A 25,668-nucleotide genomic window follows, 5' to 3' on the forward strand; every position below is an offset into this window, starting at 1 on the left:
ATCTCCCTCCCAATCTACCCCCTCTCCCTCCCAATCTATCCTTATCTACACCTTCTCACTTCCTATCTACCTCTTCTGACTCTCTAACCCCCTCCTAACTTTCTAACCCCCCTTTGAAGTTCACTTACCTTGGGCTTGTCCAGCGGTGAGATCGCGAGGTCTCTGTATCTCTGGTTCTACCGGCTTCACTGCTGGGCGCCGGATATGACGACATATACCGGCGCTCGGCTTGAAATGCCGGCACTGCGAACCAGGAAGAGGCCTCGCGGTCGCGGAGAAGAGTGAGAGGCGCCGAACGGTTGCTGAGAACTTATTCCTCAGCAACCGCTCGGCGCCTCTCACTCTCTTCTCCGGGTCTATTAAAAAAAAAAAAAAAAGACGGAGTTTCAATTGGGGGGGCCATGATGTAGGGGGGGCCATGGCCCCCCCTCTGGCCCCCCCTGCCGACGCCACTGTCTCTGACTAATGAAAGTCTGCGGAGAAACAGGCTTTGTAAGGATTGCCTTAAAGGAGCTACATCACTGGCTGCTCTGGGTCTACAGATACAACTTGTTGGAACAAAATAACGTAAAATCAGGTTTTGTCAAACATAAATTACTGTATTAGTGTACACAGTACTGCATTCAATGAGAAAAATGTTTACCCTTTCCCCCGATCGCTTTCTTTGCTCAAATGTGAATTGACGCATTCAGTAACACCAAGCAAAATTGCAGGGGCCCCATGTGATCTCGCTCAGGTTGTAGCTAGCTGCATTAAAAACTTAGGAAGCAATTAACAAAGACCACTAAACTTCCTCCACCAAAGTTTGCAGTAGGCACTATGCATTTCATTAGGTATCATTTTCCTGGCATCTACCAAACCCAGATTTGTCCATCAGACGTCCAGATGGAGAAGCTTGATTGATCACTCCAGAGAACACATTTCCACCACTCCAGAGTCCAGTGGCGGTGTTCTTTACACCACTCCAGACGACACTTGGTATTGGGCACAGTGATTTTCAGCTGGTGAGCAGCTGTCCAGCCATGGATGCCTATTTCATGGCGCTCCTGACACACAGCTCTTGTGCTGATGTTGCTTCGAGAGTCCGTTTGGAAACTCTAGTGAGTGAAGCTACAGAGGACAGATCATTTTTACTCGCTACACTCTTCAGCACTCGACAGCCCCGCTCTGTGAGTGTGTGTGGTCTACCGCTTTGTGGCTGAGCTTTTGCTACTACTACTACTTTTCTTTGGCACTTACAGTATTAAATATGAATGATGCGCATCGTTGTTTCTAAACAAGATTTTTTTTTAAGTGTGGTATTCTGTTAGTTGCGCCCCAATAGCAGCCAGAAAAAGAAAAACATCTAAACATCTAAAAAAGTATATATTTTTTGACATCCCAAAGTATTTTCCTAGCGTCATTTTAATACTTATTATTAAACCATTTAAGCACCAATCTATCCTAAACATTGCAGTAAAATTTCACATGTGTAGACCAAAGAAACTTCCATCCCTGTCCCTGAAGCTGGTTTATGGTGATTGCGGGGAGGAGTCTCTATGATCACTCCTGTAGTAGTGATCAAAGGACTCATAGGGGCTCTTTTTTGCTGTTGCTGGTCTGACCGGGCATTTATCAATTGTATGCTTCAAACTTTGTAGCACCGGTTTGGGGAAGACCTTTTTCTATTCCACCATGACTGTTCCCCATTGCACAAAGCAAGGTTTAAAAAACATAGTTGGATGAGTTCGTTGTGGAAGAACTTGACTAGCCGCACACAGCCTTGACCTCAACCCCATCGAACACCATTGGAATGAATTGGAACAGAGATTGCAAGCCAAGCCTTTTTTGCCCAACATCAGTGCAAAATTGTGTGCAAAGCCCAAAAGTTTTGGGTCACTTTTAAACAAGGACACTTCCAGTTGTACCATAATTGCAAAAAGGGGTTTTCTAACAATCATTGACCCAAACTTTTGAATGTAGGTGTGGACAATCTAATTTGATTGAGAAAATTGACTTTATTCCTATAAATGATGTTGTCTCTCGCCCTATTACAGACAGCTGCCATTCCTTTATATATAACAATGCTTTATGATGTTTCTTGATAACTACCCCCTTCACTTTGCTAAATCTTTTTAAATCTATAGATGCTTGTAGTAATGCCAGTTCTGCTCATTTTCTTGCAAGAACATGTGCCACTGTGGGAGAGATGAACTATGTGATTTCTCTTAACAGGCAACTGCACAGAGTTCTGGAAGGAGTGTTTATCTGTAAGAATACTGTTTCACTCCATTGACTCAGCTTGTACCAGGGTACTAATCTTTTCTCTAATCGTCATGAGCTTTGGAAGATGGATACCCCATGAGAGGACTAATGTCACTTTGTAGTATCTTAAATTAACCCACAGTGGATTTCAATGCTTTCTATGTCATGGTTCTTAATGAAGAACTGTGCTTTAATTAGGTGAGTAAAATGACACAGAGCAGTGGTACAGGGATATGGCTAATGACAAGCCAATTCCTGTTTAAAATGGAGTATGTGAAAATGTTTAGGGCCATGTAATTAAAATCCAGTATGAGTGCACATTGCCTTTAAAAAATCTTTGGCACAACAGTAGATAATATGCTTTAAAGAATTAGTCTAGTCTGTATTTTTAATGTATGTTAAAGTCCGTTTTACAAATTGCTGCGTGCGTCCCTTCAAAAATTAGACAGATTCATTTTGCGCCTCTACTTAAACCTGGACGCTGATAAGACGTGGAGGCAGGATGACCAAATGTCAAAGTTCCAAGTTGAAAAATGTGTACTTCTGAAATATGGCCTTTTACCCATGGGCGTAGGTAACCAGGGGGGGGGGCAGATCTCCCCCCAGTAACTCATGCAGGGGGACACGGTAGGAACCAGGGCCTTAGGAAACCCCCCCCAATAGAAACTGAACCAGCATTGCAGAAGGAGAGGAACCAACCAGGTTTTGTGCGTGAAATTGTCATTACATGTGTGTTTGAGAATTAATGTACTGACATGTAAGTATTTGTACGGCCACTAAAGCGGGGCTGCAGCGGACACATAAACAACAACAAAAAAAAAGATGAAAGTTGTAATGGATACTTCGTATTCAATTTGTTGTTTTTTTTTAATACATGCTTTTGCTCTTGGTAACATAGTTTAATAACAATATTATTTTTTTAAATAATTTGTAATGCTTTTAAAATATAAAATGTTTATGTATTAGAGATAAAGCCTACATTCTCAGTGCACCGTGTAAATGTTGTGAAATTGATTGCTTTCCTGTTTAAGTGTATTACTATGTACTTCATTGATAAAGAAATAATTTAAAAACATAAATCTTCCTCTCTGTTTTATGCCCACCGAGGTAACTATACATCCTTGGATTGTTTTTTTCCAGTTGCAGATGATGTTGTTATAAATGGGGTCAAAAAAAAAAAATCATACAACTGGTGTGATTAAATCTGGAACTAACACATTTATGTAGTGTCCTGCATGTTCACCTGACTTGGGAAATAAATCTAATTAGTCCTTTTCTCATGTTATTATAAAGGCATTTAACCCTTATTGCATATGGGATTAAATATGTTTTTACATTCCATGTTTACCACAATGTTGTTTGAATTTTGTTATGTTATCATATTTTGCAATTTGAGATTGGAGTGTTAATTGAATGGTTTTATGATGCCATAAAAATTGTTGACTTGAAACCCAGATTAAAAATAAAGGGTTTTGTGGCGCTATTTTAATCGTTGTAGTGTGTGATTTTACCTTCACATATTGCAGATTCTAGTCTCCCTGTGTTGTTTGGATACGGTACACTGAATAGCTTTTTAATTTTGTTAATTTGAATGTAATTATACATCCTCTCCTTAAAATCCCAAATGTCCGTTCATGTACTTTTGACAGAAAAAAAATGCTATATTGATATATATGATGCTATGTTCACATAACTGATTGAAATACTATCTGGCTTTTTTTAGGGGGAAAAAACATTTCAATTCATTTCCGTATAATTAAAGTAGCAGATTTTATTGCAGCCTCCTCTTCCACTTCTGCCAAAGTTAAGGAGGCGTGCTGATAATTAAATCTGGGCACAGGTGTCCATTCAAACTTAATTTTTCTAAAATGTAAAAGTACTTAAAGGGACAGTCTGTCCCTATAACAATGTGCAATGTGTAGTTAAAGTGTGCACTGGTAAGCAAGAGATGTGTTGGGGAAAGGCGGCAAATGCATGAGGGGATATTCTGATGAACCCAAATATAAACACATTGCCACTGTGAGCCTGGTTTCACTAAAGGAACTGTCATGCCTGCCTCCGGGTTCTCACCTCTGCAGTCCTGCTCGCTGGAGTACTAATGGTGGGTACCCTGGAAGCATGGTGTGTGTCTGTCCCAGCTGTACAATGCTGAATTTTTCCTACCTTGCCCTGCTGTGCTATTGGTACACAAGTGGGAATCCTCTTCCCCTGCAGTGGTTGCTGGTGTCCACCGCCGGCTTGGCATTTCAAGTAGTGCACATGTGCACGCTACTCAGCAAATATTTACATTTTTAAAGGGGAACATGCCCAGTTTTAATTACTGGGTGGGCACTTCCTTCCCCTTATACCTATATATATATATATATATATATATATATATATATATATATATATATATATATATATATATATATACCGTATTGGCTCGAATATAGGCCGCACTTTTCCCCCCCACTTTAAGTCTTTAAAGTGGGGGTGTGGCCTATATTCGGGGTCTAGCGCCCGACGCCCGGGACATGCAGTTCCGGGCGCCGGGCAGGCAGCAGGGTTAGGATAGAGATCCCCCGCAGCGGTGCAGGGGACCCGTATCCTACTCTCTGATATGCTGAGACAGCCTCCCCTGCCGGCACTTTCCACGGGGGGAGTGCCGGCAGTGGAGGTTGTCTAAGCGCATCGTGCAGGCGTTCACCGGCAGCAGCGATGCTCGTTAACAGCCTCCGCTGCTGGCACGTCTGCACAATGTGCTTTAACAATCTCCCTTGCCGGGAATTCCCACGGGGGGAATCCCGGCAAGGGAGATTGTTAAAGCACATCGTGCAGACGTGCCGGCAGCGGAGGTTGTTTACGCGCATCGCCGCAGCCGGTGAACGTCCGCGCGATGCGTTTTACCTCTGCCCCCAAGACTTACCAGAGCAGACTCCCGGGTGTCTTGTGGGGCTGGAGGTTGTATACGCGTATTGCGTAGATGTCCCCCGCCGGCCCCGCAAGTCACCCGGGAGTCTGCTCTGGTAAGTGGGGGGGGCAGAGTGGCAGCATATCTCGGGGGGGGGAAGGAGGACAGTGGCAGCATATCTCGGGGGGGGGCAGTGGCAGCATATCTCAGGGGGGGCAGTGGCAGCATATCTCGGGAGGGGGAGGACAGTGGCAGCATATCTTGGGGGGGGACAGTGGCAGCATATCTCGGGGCGGGCAGAGTGGCAGCATATCTCGGGGGAGGGAGGACAGTGGCAGCATATCTCGGGGGAGGGAGGACAGTGGCAGCATATCTCGGGGGGGCAGAGTGGCAGCATGTCTATTAAAAAAACTTTTTCTTTAAAAAAGCACCAAACTTTTAGGGTGCGGCCTATATACGGGGGCAGCCTATATCCGAGCCAATACGGTATATTTATATATCCAGGCAAGAGCTATCCTTAGCCTGGGTGTTATTCCTTTTTATTGCTTTATCCTACTCTGGTTTTCAGTTCCTTGCATCGACCACAAGTTATGTTATCCTGTGGCACTGTAGCTATTGGATCCGAAACTGTGCTCTCTGCTGGGCCTTGATCTTCTTTCCTGCATTATCCCTGTGTACTGACATCTCGAGTCCTGTGGCTTACCTTGACTAAGATCCTTGTTCTTCTGCACTACATTCCTGCAGTTCCCGTGCTGTGTTTTTTCCCTTCGGTTGATACCAGCTTTACATTGCAGACTTTTTTCCTGACACTTATACTTGGCTTGGCAGTAATACTTTGCATTGTCTTTATAAAAATAGAAAAAAACATTAGATTTCAGGCAATGAGAAGATTACTTTTGGTTGTACTGTAACTCCTCCATGTTGATGATATACAATTATGTAGTCTACATACAGACTTTGTTTTTTTTTGTTTTTTTACCATGGATGTTCTGAAAAATTTTGCCTAGAGCTCAATATACCACCTGTCTGTAGCTCAAATGCTGTATTTTGCTGCAAATTTGTGTAGATGTGCTTTTTGTTTTAACCGAATTTAATTACAGAGTGCTACGAAGCTTGTATGGCTGCGGCTACTATTCCAAGCCAATCAAAACATAATTGGTGAACTATGTCAGACTGAAAGGCAAGAGAAGTAGAGCCTTAACAAATCAACACAGTCATTGTGTAGTGCAGGGCTTGACAAATCCCGGGCGCCTTGGCGACTAGAAATCACCTCCTAGCGTACTGGTGTACCATGCCCATCCAAGCAGTGGGCCCAAGCTCCCACAGTGGGCCTACTACTTGGCTACAGGGGGATGCTGAGGCATGTGCACTTATTCTACCTCACCCTGTGGTGGTAAGAGAAGCAGCGGTAGGCAGCTTGCACACAGTACAGACAGGCATCAATGAGGTAAAAGGGAGAGGGTATAGCGTGTGTATGTGTAGTGCTAGAGTTGTTGTGTGCGTACTATAGCGTTTGAGTCAGTGTGTTTTGTGTGTGTGAGTATGCACAGTACCAGTCAGTGTATGTGTGTGTTAGTGTATGTTTTTGGTTAGTGTGAGCATCTGTTTAAGCGTGTCATGTTAGCATGCATAAGCATATGATGATGTGTGTTAGTGTATGGTGTTAGCATGCATCAGCGTATTGTGACTATAAGGTGTTAGTCTTCATGAGCATATCATGTTAGCATGTATGTGTCTAATATTGTATAGTGTTCGAGTGTGAAAGCTTATGTTAGCTGAAATTTAGAAGTGTAATATTTATCAATTATTAACTTACTAATTTACTAATAACTTAATGTTTTTATATGTTTATTAAATGAATTCATGTTTTCACTAATCTATTTATAAATTATAAATTAAATAAATGGACTCCAAACTAAATTTGTAGACCCCTGATGTAGGGCATACCGATTTCCGTTTATAAAGGCAGTCTACAATGAAATAAATGTGGCATGTTACATGCATACATCTATCAGCTTTACTTTAGCTTTATTTAGCTTTACTTTAACTTGTTTTCCCTTTTTTGAGAACTCATTGAAACCTATATGTATTTAGGAGTAAAAATACTTTATTTGCAACTTCTTTGTGCCTTTTTTAGTGAAGGATTTGTTCACCTTAAATTCTTATAATATCGGTTTCTCCTAAAATATCTAGATTTTCTGAGAAGTATAGTACATTTAGCATGTGTGGTTTCAATAGAATCTGTGATACTTCTTAGAGTGATTCACCTGTCGTCTCATTCTGTTTCCCTGAATCATTAAAAGATCGCTCACCGCCTTGCAAACCATTGAATAGAATAGTACCAGCACATTAACACTTCAACATAAATAGCTGGGTATAATACCATCTCATTAGTCATCTTAAGAAACACTTCCAACAAGTGTTCGTATATAACAGTCTTCTTTAGAAAGTGCCTCGTTATGTGGCTGCAGTGATCTGGAGAAACCAAATCCCCCTGTGGTCACTTGGCACTCTACAGCTTCAATGATGTGCTTGGGCTGTCAGATGGCTGGAAAATATAATATGGCTTAAAAAAGTATTGAATAAACAGAATTCAAAGAATCTGCTAAAGGCTGATTAATGCATTTGATAGCTGCATGTGCCCTTTAACTTGTCATGTGGCCAGTTTAGCAAATACCTGGGGAGATTTTGCGTAAACTCCCATATGCCTTTGCTCCTTTCCACTTCTCCCAGCTAAATGCCATGCGGGGATGTTTTTGACCAAACACACCTCCCTGCACATGACATACTCGCCTTCATTCTGCTGCAGCGCTGATTTAAATGAATTTTGTATGCAGGTCTATTGAGAACTCGTGTGTAAATGTGGAAAGTACAGCATATGGATTTTAATGCGAGCATTTACCTGCCACCAATTGGAAGAACGGGGGAGAGGCTGTCCACATTTCACCACATGTGCACCGAGAGTCAAGAATAATGATGATGGATTTGCAGAGAAAGAGAAGCTTTTCTGCTCCCCTCTTTTTTTGAATGTATCTGCATTATTCTGGACTCTTGGTGCAGTTCTGTAAAATGGTGGAGCCACAGAGACAGCCTCTCCCTCATTTCTCCAATCGTGGGTGTGCCCAGAGGCTCCTTCGTTTTGCGGAAGGGCACCGGGAGGCCTGGTTCACAGAAAGAGAACAAAGAAAGAAGACACAGGGAGAAGTGGACAAAGAAGAGAAGCTGCTGGAAAGAAGGCAGGGACATGGTAGTGGTTGTCAGAGAAGGTCACCAGACATTGAGAGAGTGTGAGAGGGTAAATGAGCATGAGAGACTAAATGAGGATGAGTGACAATGAATTTTGTCCGCACCATAAGGGTAGGAAACAAAATTTGTTGTCTGAAAATGAATGGACTAAAAATGAAAAATTTGTACGAATCGTTCTAGGTCCATTTGCACAAGTCTAAAATCCAGTCATCTATTTTCTAGTATGATTCTTGCCAAAATAGCTATTTTTCGATAAAAAATAAATAAATCTTGATTTATTGCATGTTTTAACAAATGAATTACTTTATCTGCCCAGTGGTCATCTGGTTCTCTGTTGACTATGGTTTAATAAGTTTAGTTTAGGACTTGGATTTTTTTGTGTTGAAGTGGGGGGGGGGTTTAAGGTAGATGCCGCTGGAATAAAAAATACTCTTATATAACACAAATAGAGGCATACGCTTCTTTGACAACGTTCACTGCATCACAAGAGACTTTCACAATGCCTTTCATATTTAAATTTAAACTTAAAAGGCATCATTTGATATTTAAAACCGTTAACATTTTCATATTGGAAAAGATTCCAAACAAAAGTTAAATTGAATTTCACTTTAAAGTTATAATATTGCTTTACATATATAGTTGTGAAGTGTTATTCTAGAGGTGACTCGCTCATTAATCAGCAGATTCAGGCGTTTTCAGACATGTCACAAGGGTTTTTTATTCAAACTTGGCTGCAAAGTGCTCTTCTGTGTTCCACTCATCACACTTGGGTTCTCTTCTTTTGAGATATGGCATGCTGTCTAAATGCTTTTGTGCAAGCTTCGGCAGTGACACCAACAGTATTCCTTATTTACACATAATCATGCCATATTCAAAATGGTTTCAGGACTGTCCCTGAGCAGCAGGCCACATTCCAGGGTCTCCTCTTTCTTTGCGCAACACTTCTTCTTAGCCAGCAACCTAGATATGCTATCACATGAATCAGCGCAAGATCGGATAGATGCCGAACCAACTAGGCAGAAACCTATGTAGTCTAAATGGGCCTGTTCCAAGTGACATATCTGATGTTCCCAGATGGCCCATTGAGATAGAATATCCAGGAGCAGCCACCCTGGCATAAACAGGGTAATCAATGTCTAAAACAGTATGCAATAAAATGAATGAATCATGCGTGCATGGACATTCGTAGCGTTTCTCTTTTGTGGCATAGAACACTAATTAAGGACTGGGAGGTCACAGGGGATAGTGGTTGCGCATAGAGGAGAAGAAAGTCACAGTAATATAATATGTGGCTGGCACCGTGTGGTAAAGAGTTAAGGAATGGGTACTCACATTTTTGGGGGACTTAAGCAATTAGTCCCACAATCCTCGCCTGGGGATATCTTTAGCAGCAGTCCTGTGTAGTTCTTTTTTTTGGTTCTCAGGATAAGGTGCACATAAAAAGTTAAACAGAAATAGGCATAGTGATTTCTGTATATGTAAAATGAATAAAACAAATAAAAACAGTTCACTATATACTCAGAATATGGTGAGCAATAAATGGATTGCTCACACCTTCTGGCGTGAATAGGAACTGGGCCTTTCTTGCTCATCTTTGATTTTCTGCATTTCTCCAGGAAGTCCTATAGGGCCATCAGTGTAAGTATATTAATATATTGCCCGTGTGGGTGTTTTAGTTTGTTTTTGTTTTTTAATATTGCCTTATACTGTTGCTGAATACTGTTTGTTGTTTTAATGTTTTGAAAATCCACTTTTTTCAGGTTTTTGTTATCTGTTTGAACTGTTTTATAAAAAATATTTAAAAATTGTTTTTCTTTGCCAAACATGGACTTTGCAGGATGTTATTTTTTGAAAACTAAACAGGCTCTGTGTGACACTCAACAGTCCTTGTGAGTTAGTATAACCTTTAAAGCACACTTATTTTCTGTAGATTTAGAGATTCATTATTCCTGACAATTTTTGTTCTCAATAGAAGATGTAATTTCAATGCCATCTCCTGATTGCTAGCTTTGGTCAGGAATACAGAATGATCCATTAGGTTGAAATAAGTGTCTATGCAAGTGGTTATTTTATGAAGGAACACTTTAGACCCTTTAAGTATCACTGAAAATGTAAAAGTAGTCAAACACTTGTGCCATTGAATTGGTCTGACATAATTTGCTTTATACATTTTTTTAAATCACAAGTGCATAAATTACAAATGAAATCTATCTTACCCAGAGCAAAATAAACATCTAATTTTCTGGTTAGTCTTACAGTAATTCTGCATTTTGTCAGGGGAAAGTAAGCTTGGGTGTTAATGCTAAAATACACATTTTTGATTATAACACTTGCTAGTTTCTTTGCATTAAGCACATTTATATTGTCCTCCTTTTTTAGACTGAATCTTGCAAGTAAAAATTATGTTGTTTGTATGTTTGTGTGTATACACAGACTCGCACATATACCGGTATATAACCATTATCTCTTTATGTCTTATTGTAATGCTGGCTTTATGGCTTGGTGAAGCAGTGTATAAATCAGCAAGTAGTTTGTCATGTGTTGTATATCCACAGAGAATGGTCAATGTAGTAATACTAGTTGACCTTACTCTACATTAAAATGCCTTAAAATTAGATTATAATTTCTATAAGGCAGTTTTGCCTTATTTTGTTTCCCCCCCAAAAACTGTATTTATTTAACAATGAATTCTCTGTTCTCCCCCCCCCCAATCTTCAGACTATCTTTCTCAAGGGACGGATCTGTCAGGAATAGAAGTCATTGCCAGTGACCTACTCTTCATTGCTCGCGCTCGCCTGGAAGTGGAAAACCAAGCCAAGCGCTTGTTGGAGCAGGGAGTTGAAACTCAGGTAAAATTGCTCAGTACTCTTGGGATTATTGTATTTTAATATCATGTGAAGCTGAGACACACAACTCATAAAGATACCAGGTCATGGAAGCCACTAAAACCATGGCTATTATTGCCACTTCAAATCTCATTTCACCTGTCTGTGTATTAAAATAAAACGTCCTATTTCTTCTTTATTATTATTATTATTATTATTATTATCTTTTATTTATATAGCGCCAACAGTTTACGCAGCGCTTAATACAATACATAAATTCAAGGGATATGACAAGACAAGAATTGACAGACTAAGACAAACCGATACATTTGGTGGAGAGAGCCCTGCTCGCAAGCTTACAATCTTATAAAATCTTTAGTCCTTTAGCGATATGAGGTAACCAGGTTATTTTTTCTTTATAATTATACAGGTAATGCCACCCAATACCATTAGATTATTCCTACCCATCAAATTGTTTTTCAAAAAGGCTACATGAGGAGAAGGGAGGTGCATACAGTTCATAAGTTATGCATGTTGTTTTTTAGTTATTAGTGTAGGCAAAACAAGTGCAATGTATTTATCTCCAGATTGGCAACAAGTACAATATTTACAATGTTTTAGCAATACGGCATACAATAAAAGGCGAGTGTTTTCGAGGTTAAGAATAATAAAATATATTTTATGCATTCAAATAACAAGGTTTTCTACATAAACACTACATCTTTACAGTGAATACATGTTACCAAGCAATCAAAACTAACACAGCAGCCCCTTAGAATTTCGTTCAGAATCACATCTAAACTCCAACCTCAGGGCTATTACATCTGCATTCTCTATAAAAACTTAACTCAATTAATTCCCTCAAGAGCAATAACTGGACATGCCAACACAAATGATTTCTAGTATAATATGTTAGATTTAATTATTTGAATCCAATAATATAATATTTTAGTATGCAATGTCCACTTGAATCAAAGCTTTAATAATAGTCATAGTGTTATTCAGATATCACAATGTAATAAATACATATGCAAACTTTTAAAGGATTAGTACCAACAAAGGAAATGTAAATTTGCCTACTTTTGCTTTATAATGTGTCAAAAATTTCATTTATTCCCCCCCCACAAAATTGCACAGCATTTGTGCTATACTTTGTGTCATTCAGTACCAAACTTTTTTTTACTGTAGTAGCATCAGTACTCATTTAGTTTTTTTTGTAAATTTAAGTTTTTGTATGATATAATATTTGCAGACAGCTGCATATTGTTCATTTGTGTGTATTTGAAGTCTGTTATCTTGCCTCTAGGTCTTCAATGATAAACTACATTATTGTAGAAATAATTTTATGTAATGCTGAAAGAAAACCCAATTAAACCCCCTAATAATAAAACTATTATGTGGAGTGAAGAGCTGGTAGCTAGGGGCTGTTGTTGCTAGGGGCAAATAAAATAGTAGTAAGGAGAGCAAATGGTATTTTAGATTAGGCCCTGCCTAGTTAAACAACAGCTTTTAAGTTTGTGGGGGGAAAAATGCATGTATTATGGAAAACCGCCCATTAGGAAGCTAGAGAGAATAATTGTATTTTTGAAACCGTAAATTAAATTGGAGCTTATGGTTTTACTTATAAAGGGGTTAGCATGTCTTCACTAGACTGGGCCTGATACTCTAGCACTAGAAATGTCCGGAAGTGTGCTGTTCCTTTGTAAAGCTGTCATCACACATTCATTTGAGGTGTGATGTAGCAGCAAAATGTCAGGTCCTACATACAACAGAAAGTTTCAACTATATTTCTATATGAATAGAAACAACAAAAAATGTAGTAAATAATATGCACGATATAAAGATGTAAGAATTAGAATTGAGGATAACTTCAGTTCCCTTAAGGTAAACAATGTTTTCCAAAGGTCCAGAGATCATAGTCTTCTTCAATCTCACCAACCAAAATGCAAATATAACATGATCGTTTCCATTGTAATAGAAATCTTAACCTTCCCTGATGTATTATGACAAGGTACACTATGTGTCTGACAAAAGACAATGGAATGTTGTCTGGTTTATATATTGCTAACCTTTTATGGCCTTTTCACTTCCTTAGTTTTGTTTTTATATTCCCATCCCCCACCTTGAACCTGTGATCTCTAAATGTATCCTGGAATTCAATTGTGAAAGAAAAAAACATGTTGTAGAAAACCAAGAAAATATGTTCTGGGGATTGAATAAGGGGCCAGGACCGAAATATGAAGATGACAGTTTTAAGTGGCAGTTGTTTTAATGTCCCAGTCTAGTATCTGAATTGTTAATGAAACAGAAATAATTTGTATTACGGGGACCTTGGGTATATGTGGAGTTTTGCATGCCTTCAACATTGTGTACATAACATTTAAAACTGCAATATGAACAAGGGAGATGCAGTGGATTTAGTCTACCTAGAGTTTACAAAAAGGTTTACATTCTTCAGTGTATTTATCGGTGATGTGGATCAGGGCATGGAAAGCAGCCTTTCAATTTTTGTGAATGACATAAAATTATGTAATGTAATTAAATTAGGAATATATATCATCCCCTCTACAGATGAACTACAACAAAATAGGAGATTGGTTATTAAAATGAAAAATATTTCAACATAGAAAAATGTGAAGTTTTGCATTAGGGGAAGATAAACAGGCGGCATGCTAATTATAAATGAAATGGCTGCTTATTAGAAAATACACAATGAAGAAGGATCTCGGAGTACATGTAGACATAAAACATTGTACAATCTCAATGTCCCATTTTTTCTTATTTCATTTATTTATTTATTTTGAGTTTTCCTCATTTTACCTTAAACCTATTTGGGAGTAATGATCAACTTAAAAGATGAACATGTTATACACCAAGATACTTTAATTATGTTGAGTAAATTGATTTTTACTTTGAACTCTAGCAGGATTGTGAATTCTATACATAGCAGGGTGAACTGATGCCTCCTCCTTATAAAACACCATTGTGATTATGTTGCTAGTGATATAGATGAATTATAGCTTGATTAGTTGATTAAAATTCATATCTTGATTAACTAGATAAGTATTTTTTTCTTCTTGATCGTTTATTATGATTCCTAATGATTCATTCTGTAAGGAGTAAGTTCTGCAACATGTTATTTTTTCTATCATTTATTTTGGTTCAAAGGGAAGGAAGGCCGCTCGGACCTGCACCCAATACCATCCAATGTTACTATTCATACAGTTTGTTTTTGCAATGTCAGCCAGTTACTGCAAAACACGCTCATTGTTATAATTATTTCATACTTTATATAGCACCATCCTGTTCCACAAGGCTGTAATATGCAGTGCAAATTTGGGCATCAGTTCATATAATGAAATGTAGACTTTCCAAATTAGGCATGCTCACATTGAAAAAAAATGCCTTTGTGGGGACGTGATTATCATATACAAGTACGGCACGGCCATAACATTCTGGCCACTGCCAGGGGAAGGGTATAACACTGATAATCTTGTTAGCATGGCACCTGTCGGTGGGTGAGATTTATTAGGCAGCAAGTGAACATTTCATCCACAAAGTTGATATGCTAGAAGCAGGGAAAATGGGCAAGCATAAGAATTTGAGCGTCTTTGACAATGGCCAAATTGCTAGACAACTGGGTCAGAGCATCTCTAAAACTGCAGCTCTTGTGGGGTGTTCCTGGTCGTCATGGGCGGCCAAGGCTCCTTGATGCACAAGGGGTGGGAGCAGTGCTGGCCTGTGTGGTGAAATCCAACAGACGAGCTACTGTAGTTCAAACTGCTGACAAAGTTAATGTTGGTTCTAATACACTGTGTGCTCTGACACCTTTCTATCGCAAATTGTTGCGTATGGGGCTGCAGACCAGTCAGGGTGCTCATACTGACTCCTGTTCACTGCTGAAAGCGCAAACAATGAGCATGTGAGCATAAGAACTCGACCACGGAGAAATGGAAGAAGGTGGACTGGTCACCTTTTCTTTTACATCATGTGAATGGCCAGGTGCGTGTGCATCACTTACCTGGCCAGGATGCATCCATGGAGGTCCCACCTCATAACTTACAGGACTTAAAGGATCTGCTACTAATGTCTTGTTGGCAGATACCACAGCACACCTTCAAGGGTCTAGTGGTGGACAAACCAAATGGACAGGGAAATAAATTTGTTGCCCAAAAAACGAATGGACCAAAAACCAACTGAAAAATGTCAGTTTTGGCCCATTTGCACATGTCTACTATATAGTCTACAGGGAGTTTGTGTTCCTGCCATTGTAAAGTGTCATCACGGATATCTTTTTGTTTGATAAAGTTCAAACATTTTTTGTTAGCAGGGCCTTTAATATGTTTAGGTGAAGGAAATCTGTCATAGCAGTTTTTCTTTATGTGCCAAATGCGGAAGGGTTTGTAAAACAAGTCACATTCTAAAGCCTTTAATACAGACGGGAAATAGTATCTTATTTATCATCATTACTCGTCTGCTGACCGTCCAAGGCTACAATACAGCTATTTTAGGACTATTCAATACACTCCTTATAGTACCAGGTTATAATAGTGTTATTGGTGGAAGGAAAAATGTCTGTCTCAACATATGCTTCTTGAAAACATATGAGGTAAATATATATATATATATATATATATATATATATAATACTTATATTCATATAATATGATCTGCGGCTTCACAGAGGCTGAGGGAAGTGAAAAGCTCAATGTATATGTGTTTGGACAAAGGCAGTTTATTTAGTGTAGGACCACAGTTATCCCTACCCATTACCAGGATCATCACCCAGTGTCTGCAGGTGAAGAAATTGAATATTTTTGGTATATTCCTTCAACAGCTAAAATGAGTATAAAGCCAAATTATGTTGAATGCTTAGGCTCATTTCTCTACCATCCAATGTGTTTGGAAGCTGGAGATTTCATTTTGTCTGTTTCAGTAGTTTTTATAGAAATCATTACCAACTATCCACAATGCATTGGCGTGCCTTTCTCAGGTGTCTGTTTGGCAAGAGCATTAGATACTGTGCTTCTTAGAGCAGATATAACAGCGTAAAAAGGATTTTTTTTCAAAGATTAAACACAGTCAAGCTAAAGTGCTTTTAAAATGCAATTTGTATGTGTGTATGTTGATAGAAATAGATAGCAGTCTAATAGATTTTACCTGCTTAATAGCTTTTTTTTTTTTTTTTAACAAAATAAATCTCAATAAAAATGAGGGTTATGTTAAACATGCCCACGTGGGTTTAATCACTTGCAGCTGAGTTGAGATAAAACATATCAATGTAATGCAGCCCTTCTTGTAAGATGAGCCAACAAGATGTAAAAGCCATGCAGCTCTCTCTGTGTCCTTTATAAATTTTCATATCTGCTAATAAACCCAGTATTATTCCTAATATTAAATGTGTAATGTATTAGTATTAAAGAAATTTAAAATGCTTGTTTTTTCCCCAACAGACGTAAAACACGTCGTCCATCTACATTGTATGTATGAAATACAGTGGGGCAAAAAAGTATTTAGTCAATTGTGCAAGTTCTCCCACTTAAAAAGATGAGAGAGGCCTGTAATTTTCACCATAGGTACACTTCAACAGAGAGAAAATGGGGGAAAGAATACAGGAAATCACATTGTATGATTTCTAATGAATAAATTGGTAAATTCCTCGGTAAAATAAGTATTTGGTCACCTACAAACAAGCAAGATATCTGGCTCTCACAGACCTGTAACATCTTCTTTAAGAGTCTCCTCTGTCCTCCACTTGTTACCTGTATTAATGGCACCTGTTTGAACTTGTTATCAGTATAAAAGACACCTGTCCACAACCTCAGTCACACTCCAAACCCCACTATGGCCAAGACCAAAGAGCTGTCTAAGGACACCAGAAACAAAATTGTAGACCTGCATCAGGCTGGGAAGACTGAATCTGCAATAGGCAAGCAGATTGGTGTGAAGAAATCAACTGTGGGAGCAATTATTCGAAAATGGAAGACATACAGGACCACTGATAATCTCCCTCGATCTGGGGCTCCACGCAAGATCTCACCCCGTGGTGTCGAAATGATCACAAGAACCATGAGCAAAAATCTGCAGAGAGCTGGGACCAAAGTAACAAAGGCTACCATCAGTAACACACTATGCCGCCAGGGACTCAAATCATGCAGTGCCAGAAGTCCCCCTGCTTAAGCCAGTACATGTCCGGGCCCGTCTGAAGTTTGCTAGAGAGCATTTGGATGATCCAGAAGAGGATTGGGCGAATGTCATATGGTCAGATGAAACCAAGGTAGAACTTTTTGGTAGAAACTCAACTCGTCGTGTTTGGAGGAGAAAGAATGCTGAGTTGCATCCAAAGAACACCATACCTACGGTGAAGCATGGGGGTGGAAACATCATGCTTTGGGGCTGTTTTTCTGCAAAGGGACCAGGACAACTGATCTGTGTGAAGGAAAGAATGAATGGGGCCATGTATCGTGAGATTTTGAGTGAAAACCTCCTTCCATCAGCAAGGGCATTGAAGATGAAACGTGGCTGGGTCTTTCAGCATGACAATGATCCCAAACACACCGCCCTGGCAAAGAAGGTCCTGGAGTGGCCTAGCCAGTCTCCAGATCTCAACCCCATAAAAAACCTTTGGAGGGAGTTGAAAGTCCATGTTGCCCAGCAACAGCCCCAAAACATCACTGCTCTAGAGGAGATCTGCATGGAGGAATTGTCCAAAATACCAGCAACAGTGAAGCAACCTTGTGAAGACTTACAGAAAACGTTTGACCTCTGTCATTGCCAACAAAGGGTATATAACAAAGTATTGATATTACCTTTTGTTATTGACCAAATACTTATTTTCCACCATAATTTGCAAATAAATTCTTTAAAAATCAGACAATGTGATCTATGGACTTTGTTGTCTCATTCTGTCTCTCATAGTTGAAGTGTACCTATGGTGAAAATTACAGGCCTCTCTCATCTTTGTAAGTGGGAGAAATTGCACAATTGGTGGCTGACTAAATACTTTTTTGCCCCACTGTAACAAGATATAAATTCTGTGTAAACCACATTAACAAAAGTTTAGTGTTCTAAATGCCAAAAATTAAAAATCCCTTGTGTGCTTGTTTATTGTTTTCAGTTGAAGTATGATTCAAAAACTACTTATAAGCTATGAGAAATACACTTTAGTAGTTTTCTTCTCCCTGTATTTTTTTCTCTTTTTTTCCGCTCACCATCTGTGAACAAATCCATGACTCATGGTTGAAATACCAGAATAAAAAAATAAGCTTCCCACAGCAATAAAGTTATTCATTTTTTATATGTATCTAATAAATGCTGCCACAGGTTTTTGGAAATTCATTTTCGATGTAAGGTGGTGAATATATTTGTCCTGAGTTGCTGTATCTTGTTTCATACACGCACACACTTATTGTATTTAACAGTATTTGGAAGTAGGTTTGTATTTACGTTCTGTAACCTGTGGGCTGGTGTGAGCAGTTGTTTAGACCCTCACCCTTTCTGTACAATTATCAGCCTAATTTTGTACTCAAACTTCTGTATCAGGGAGCTATTGATTTGTATATAAGCTGATGACATTCCACCAAGGATGTAACCAGATTTGAAACATTTAACGGCTATCTTTAGTCATTAGATTGTGGAAATTGTCTGTGCTGAGATTCTAGTATCTTAATTACAAAATGCTCTGAATGTTTGGCTAATGCTCTACATTCCCAGCCTATAGACATGTGGGTAATTCTGTGTTAATGTAGGTTTCTTACCGAGATAGGCTGGACATCTATTTGTTTTTATTGTATAGTACCAACAATATAGGTGTTCATTCTCATTCCTAGTGTTTTTAGTTGTACCATGAAAATATTCTGTCTGCAAGTTGTTTAAACTTTATGCCCGTGACACATCCACATGGTCATAAAGGAGAGGCATGGCTTGGGAGGTGTGAATGAAGTGGGTGCTTTGATGCCCAGCAGGAGAAGAAGCAAAGTGAGATTGGCATCAGACAACCACATGTAATAAAGTTTGAGCTGGGCTGCATGTGCAGATAACTGTTTAATAACATGGAGAAGGTAGACCCTTCTCTTCCCTTTCCCCCATAGAATAACATGGAAAATGTTGGAGCTTCTCCCAGGAAAATGGAGGTAGTTCTCTGATGAGCCACCCTCTGCCCTGAGGGTGTGCAGTAATCTTAGTTTCTTTGCTTTGTGGTAATACTTCTGCTAATTGGTTTATTTGCTATAATACTTAATTTATATTATCCTCTATTTTAACGGCATAGTTTTGCACATGTTATGATTACCTGTCTACTTTATTGGTGGGGGGGCTGTTAAGCCTCTGCAAAGCTGGTAAATTGCTTCTGCCTGGGTGCTTCATATGATAGATCCTGAAGAACCTGAGAATGGTATCACCATGAGGCTGAAGGCTGCGTTAGAGAACCCTTGGACACTCTTACAAACATAGTTCAGGTGGAGCCTGTCATCCTTCTGTACTACTAGTAGAAGTACCCTGTACTTTTAGGAAGCTGAAAGAGAACAGCATTGAGGAAGCTTGGTCTTTCTTTACTCAGTGACTACTATTGTCCTTGCTGGATTTTGTCAGTTCTTGACTCTGGCCTAAGACTTAGTTAGAACCCTTCCAAAACATATTCTGTGCAGATTTCTACTTTAAGGATGTCTACAGATCCTTCTGACAACAAACAAAAGCAAAAAATGCCCCTTAGCTCTACCACTACAAGTAAATTATATTAAAAAATAAATCTCATTACCCCCAAACTCTTAAGATAATTGTATTAAAGATCCATCCATTCCTTTAACCTCTGCAGAGGATTATATCATATTTTCAAGCTACTGTTTAGTGTTTTGGGGAATTGTGTGCTGCCCCCACAGCGGTAGTGCAGAATTAAATTTTAAACTAGCATCAGCAGGGATTCTTTTGCCCATCTCTATTATGGCTTTCTGTTTTGATTGATAATGTTTTGGTATAAATATATCTGGTATTGCAATGGTTAACAGCTTTTTTGTGCCCTGTGCACCTGGCCCTGATTATGTTATGTGCCTTGGACACCTAACCCTGATTATTTTCTGGAAGGACTGCCAACACTTAGTTAGAAGACCTTAGATATGTTTGAGTCATAGAAACTTATTAGGCAAAACCACTTGAAACCTGTCCCAGATTGTCTGGGAATGTGGCCAAAAATCCAATTATGTTGTGTTAAGCTTTAAATGTAACAGCTTCTAACTAACTGCTGAGAGGGAGAGGGAGTGCTTAGCTGCCTCAGACAAACAAATCAAACAAAAGTTAGGAGCTTTTCCATTCTTTTTTTTCAGTGGGGCTCCCTCATTTCTGAAGATTCATACCCATTCACATATTTTGCAAAAATTGTGAAAATGAAAGATTGTGCGAATCCAAATGCACTTATTCATGAAATGATTTAATCCACTGACTCAAGTATGCCTTAGATTCATCTTGTTGAAGATTTTTCCTCCATGCATTTACACATAACAGAGTTTAAAAAAAATTATTTTGGGATAGCTGGGGATCTTTGCTCCTTATGTTTTTTCTGAACTGTAATTGCTATTTCATGGAATACTTTAAATACCTGAATGTTGTCTACATCCTCCCAATGAGCAAAACAAATCTTGCTACGCTTTAAAAGTGAGAAAATGTCTTCATATCCCAGCAGGAATTTGGTTTTCTCTTCATCTCTTTCATTTTCTATGGCCGTAATACAAGCCCTTGGGCATCCAATGTTAAACCAGATCACTTCCTTCCTCTTCGGCAGGAAGGGCGAATGATTCCTTGGAGCAGGTTGCTAAGACAGCTGATATGGAAATCTATCCATACCTTTATGAAACACTATCTTTTGGACGTGTCTTCCACTTTATAAGCTGTGCCTGGACCAAAGGTTCTATGGTAGCGGAGCTGTTTTCGCTATGTGTGATAACTTGCTTGGTTATGTCTCAGATGTGCTGGCTGGAGAGTTAAAGAAGGGAGATGGATTTTCTCACCTTTGAATATCTTTTCCTTATAGTTTTCTTAGTGCTCCCACTATATATTTTCAATTTGTTTTGCATGCATTTTTACATACATAGGCTGGGGCAGTTATGTCATTTTATAGAAGTCTCCCTCTCCTACCTCACTTTCAGGTGTGTTTTCTAAAGGTCACTAAATCACCATTACATTTCTTTCATGTTCATAACTCCATTCTTTTGGTCTTTTATACTAAGACCTTGTAAATATATTATTTTTCTATGAATTCATATAACGTCAATTGACAAAATATCAGCTTTAATTTTCTACTAATTATTATATATTATTATATATTACTATAGATATATCAAGATTGGCATGCCAGTTTAAGTTGCAAAAACTTATCTCCTAGTTCCTCCTAGTATTATATTCTGACAATGCAAAAGCTTTTGGTAAAGACTGGATGAGGGCAAACCTTTAATAATGCCCAGAAACCCTCTATTCCTGCTTCAACAACCTTAAAGTTTTATAGGAAAAGACAATCACGCCCGTTCATTTACTCTTGAAAATTTGTGCTTTGCTTTTAAACCAGTAGTGTTTAGTGTGATTTAAAAGGAAACCATTTGAAATATATGGTTATCTTTGAACCAAATATGGGATCAATATACAAACATTTTATATAAACACCACATATTTATCATGTGTGGAAAATGGGCTAGAGACTATAGACAAAAATAAAAGTGTATCTGTATGAGACTAATGTAACTTTGTTAGAGATTTTTTTATACAATTCCAGAGCTCACATTGATATATTATGACAGAAAGATAACTGCAAAAAGCATGAGATGTATAGAATTGTCTCCTAAGTTGTTTTTTCCCCTATAAAGGACAATTGTATACTGCACCTGAGATTTGGCACTCATATTTGTACTCCATGACAGCTCCACTATTCAACCTTTGTATCTCCACATTTTCCCTGTTATCTTGTGCGACTTCAAGAGCTGCCTATTTTCTGCAGTTAATACAAATACAAAAGTATTCATGTCGTTGTGCACTCCAGTACCTCTCTATCCTACTCTGTTTCCTCCCCTATGTTTCTTGGAGGTTTATAATCATTTATCTATAATTGATAACATTATTCTCCAAATTATTACCCTGAAAAGTATAACTGGTATCTTGGACACTCATTGTTGTCTGGGCTCTTTAGATATTTTTGTTCTCTATTAATGCAAATTTTCCAGGTTTTGTAAATGTATTCCGAGAAGCTTGGAACACAATTACTGTTTATCCTTTAACTTTCAGAATATTTTCCACCATAAATTGTGTGTTAGCAGCACAAGTGCTTTCCCTTTGCAAAACTTGCTAACATGCATAACTTTGATGCATTGTGTGTCTTGTGATTGTGTCAACTTTGTTAAGAATAATTTAGCAATCATTTCTGAAATAGGCTTGTTTAATTATTCTGAAATGTGATCGAAGCAAGCATAATGCTAAGCTGGCACAAAACAAGCTTTCCTGGATTTACATATAAATTGATATATCTGTTTTATTTGGAGAATAAATGAGTGTTTGTGGAACAGTAACCATTGCGGTACTCTGTCTTATTAAAGTGAGTATTGTGTACAATTTTAGGTATCAGTGATACCACATGGATCAAGTAAGACTGCCCTGAATGATACATGCTGTTGTCATGTTTGTATAATATATGGGGCAACGGGGAACTGTTTGGCCCACATAAGGTAGGGTTAGAATCTGTGGAGGCTTGTTGTGTGTGTAGAGTAGTAGGGAGGTGTGTTCTTGTTCAAAACAGTTGTTTTGCACCCATTGTACATGTATTTATTTTGTGACATTTTGATTCTTTGTATCAAAAATGTCTGGAGTGTATTTAATATATTTTATATTTGACTATGATATCTTTATGAAGAGGCTGTATGTAACTATTTTCCAATGGCTCTTCGCTGTGTTACGGTTAGATAGTTACCCAACAAAAGCATAAGATGCAACTATGCCCAAAAGTCAAACTCGCCTGCCATTTCAAGATTCCCACATGTAAAGCCATAAAGAGCAGTGTTTCTAATTCACATGTGTGGATATCTAGTCCAAGTTATAACTGTCATGAGTTTAGGAATGAGAAGAACTAAGAAATTCAGGACAATGTAATTATTGCAGCTCTATACAGAAAGCAGTCATCTAATTCACTACGCAGATTACTACATGGAATTGAATTCAAAGGAATACAATAGTCTCAGTGATGTGTAGCAGTAGTCTGTAAAATACAACTTTTAATAATTATTAAAAATTAGTGAAGTGAAATGAAACAATTCAAATGTTTGTACCATGTTAGGTGTGGAAAAACAGGAGAAAAGTATACTTAAGATGATACTGTTTATTGGCTAACTTAGAGTTTAAATGCAAGCTTTCAAGACCAAGTTGTTAGGTCACTTCCTCAGGCATTAATGAAGCTAAAGCCAATTTTTCTAAATACAAAAGCACAGTTCACAGGTGTACTAAAAAGTAAAATAAAAACCGAGATATTGAAGACTTTCCTCAGCGGTAAATTTACCTGGACTAAAAGAAACAAAAAATAGAAAATCCTAAAATGTCTAAACTTGAGACCTAAAAACAAGAGAATCCTGTAATAACCCAATATTCTACCCACTGCAATGGCAGCCTTCAAGTCTGTAGTTGTTTTATGCAAATTTATCTTTTGAATCTGTTTTTCTTCCTCACTTCTTCATGAATGCATTAACACATTTGGACAAGGTACAGAAAATAGTGCTTCTTTCGTTTCTTTTAAATGTCCACACAATAAAAAAAAAAAACGTTCACAATCCACGTGTCAGAAATAACAGCTTTATTGATCTTCTTCACAGTACGAGAAACACATTTCTGGTAAATGCAAAAGAAAATCTATTGACACATTCTGTGCTCATCATGTGTGATTGAAATTGAAATCTTGAAAAAAAGCTTCTTGAAATTTCATGGTCCAGGTATCAGAATAACCTTCATCACTTGGGTGGTATTACAGTCATCACAGAGTGCATTCACTCCTTTATGTTTACTTTTCTGGTTGTAGCCAGACATGCTTGGCAGCCCGGGCTTGTCTTGAGGCTCACTAGGATTATACGAATATTGTTTTGACATACAGTGGTCACTGTAAGAGGATTTATAGGGATTTTAGCAATATTATTTCTGAGGATTGTCATTAGGGTTCTTGCTTCTTGGATAAATCCTAGTGTGTCACTCTTTCATATGAACAGTTTGAATCTTTTTGTGCTCATCATTGAAAACAAATATATATATATATATATATATATATACATATACACAAACTGGAAAGTCTACCATTTTTTAAGACTTATGCCTTGCATAAAATCCTGTTAAAATGTGTTTTAGATGGATTAACATGCTTGTTGAATTTTAGTTTAGGATTTGGTTCAAAATCTAATTGTACATATTTCCCCCCAAATGCCAACTGCTTGTGTTTTAGATATAGCTCTTTCGCCCCACTCTCCCTCAACACTAGTTTAGAAGACATTATCTCCTTACATGCTCTTAACCCTCATTCCTTCCGCTCAGTTTTTATTTGCACTACATCATTCATGAATTACATGAATATTAACGGCTACTGAAAATAAGTACGGGGATTGGCAGAAAATCAAAAATAGCAATAGATCAACAGGTAGGAGCATTAAAATATTTTCAGCACAATTTTTTGTGTCATTTTTTTGCATGCCAATGAAGGCATAGATCTATTTTGCACATTCCCACACATGGTAAGGGCTTCCATTGCATGCCTTCCCTGGTCCAGGCACCTCTTGTCTGGTACTGAGCTCGACCCTGGTTTCACTATTAATTACATCTGTAAATACTGATTGTCTTCAAGAATATATTCCTCTTATTGGATCTCTGTTGTTAATGTATCCTCACACATGTATGGCAGTGTAAGATGTATGTTGATTGACCTCATATGTTCTTGGTCCGCAAGATTGTTTTGTAAAGTGCGGCCTTTAGTGTCAGACAAGACTTTAATTCCATTTGTGGGTTTCTTTGCTGTCTGTTGATGGTTAACAGGGTCTGTAATAATCTATTTAGGTAAGCGGTAGAATATATATCAAGCATGAACAGGCAGCATCTGCATATGACAGACAATTTAAAAACCTTCCCTGGTAATGAAAGAATCACATTCAGAAAGTGAGATCTAATTATATTAATGCGGGTTATGAGTTCAATCAGCCTGTCCTTTGCTACAACCAAACTCTGCTGAAATTGTGTATTTGCCAACCAGTGTACTTGGTATCACTGTGTTTAATCAATCTTATTCAGTATAGCTAGTTTAAGAATAATAAATGCCCTATAAAAGCCTAAAGAAAAAATGGTATGGATTCACAGAAGCATAGTGCTTTTTCCCCATAGTGCATCCTGGTGCCATATGATCTCCATGTAAGTGATGCACACGCACCCGGCCATCCACGTGATGTAAAAGAAAATGAGACTGGG

General features: G+C 38.3%; 1 protein-coding gene across 1 annotated transcript in view; it reads left to right on the forward strand.

Annotated features, from left to right (window-relative positions):
- LOC149302886 (conserved oligomeric Golgi complex subunit 5-like) overlaps positions 1-25,668 on the forward strand; it is a 141,973-nt gene that overhangs the window by 63,634 nt on the left and 52,671 nt on the right. The window contains exon 7 of the mRNA XM_089482091.1: positions 11,102-11,232. Coding sequence (XP_089338217.1) covers positions 11,102-11,232 — 131 coding nt within the window. The remainder of the gene's footprint in view (positions 1-11,101; positions 11,233-25,668) is intronic.

The sequence above is a fragment of the Sceloporus occidentalis genome, unplaced genomic scaffold (assembly GCF_023333645.1).
Source record: "Sceloporus occidentalis isolate IW3139 unplaced genomic scaffold, rSceOcc1.0.p SCAF_17, whole genome shotgun sequence".
In the NCBI taxonomy this organism is placed as follows: Eukaryota; Metazoa; Chordata; class Lepidosauria; order Squamata; family Phrynosomatidae; genus Sceloporus; species Sceloporus occidentalis.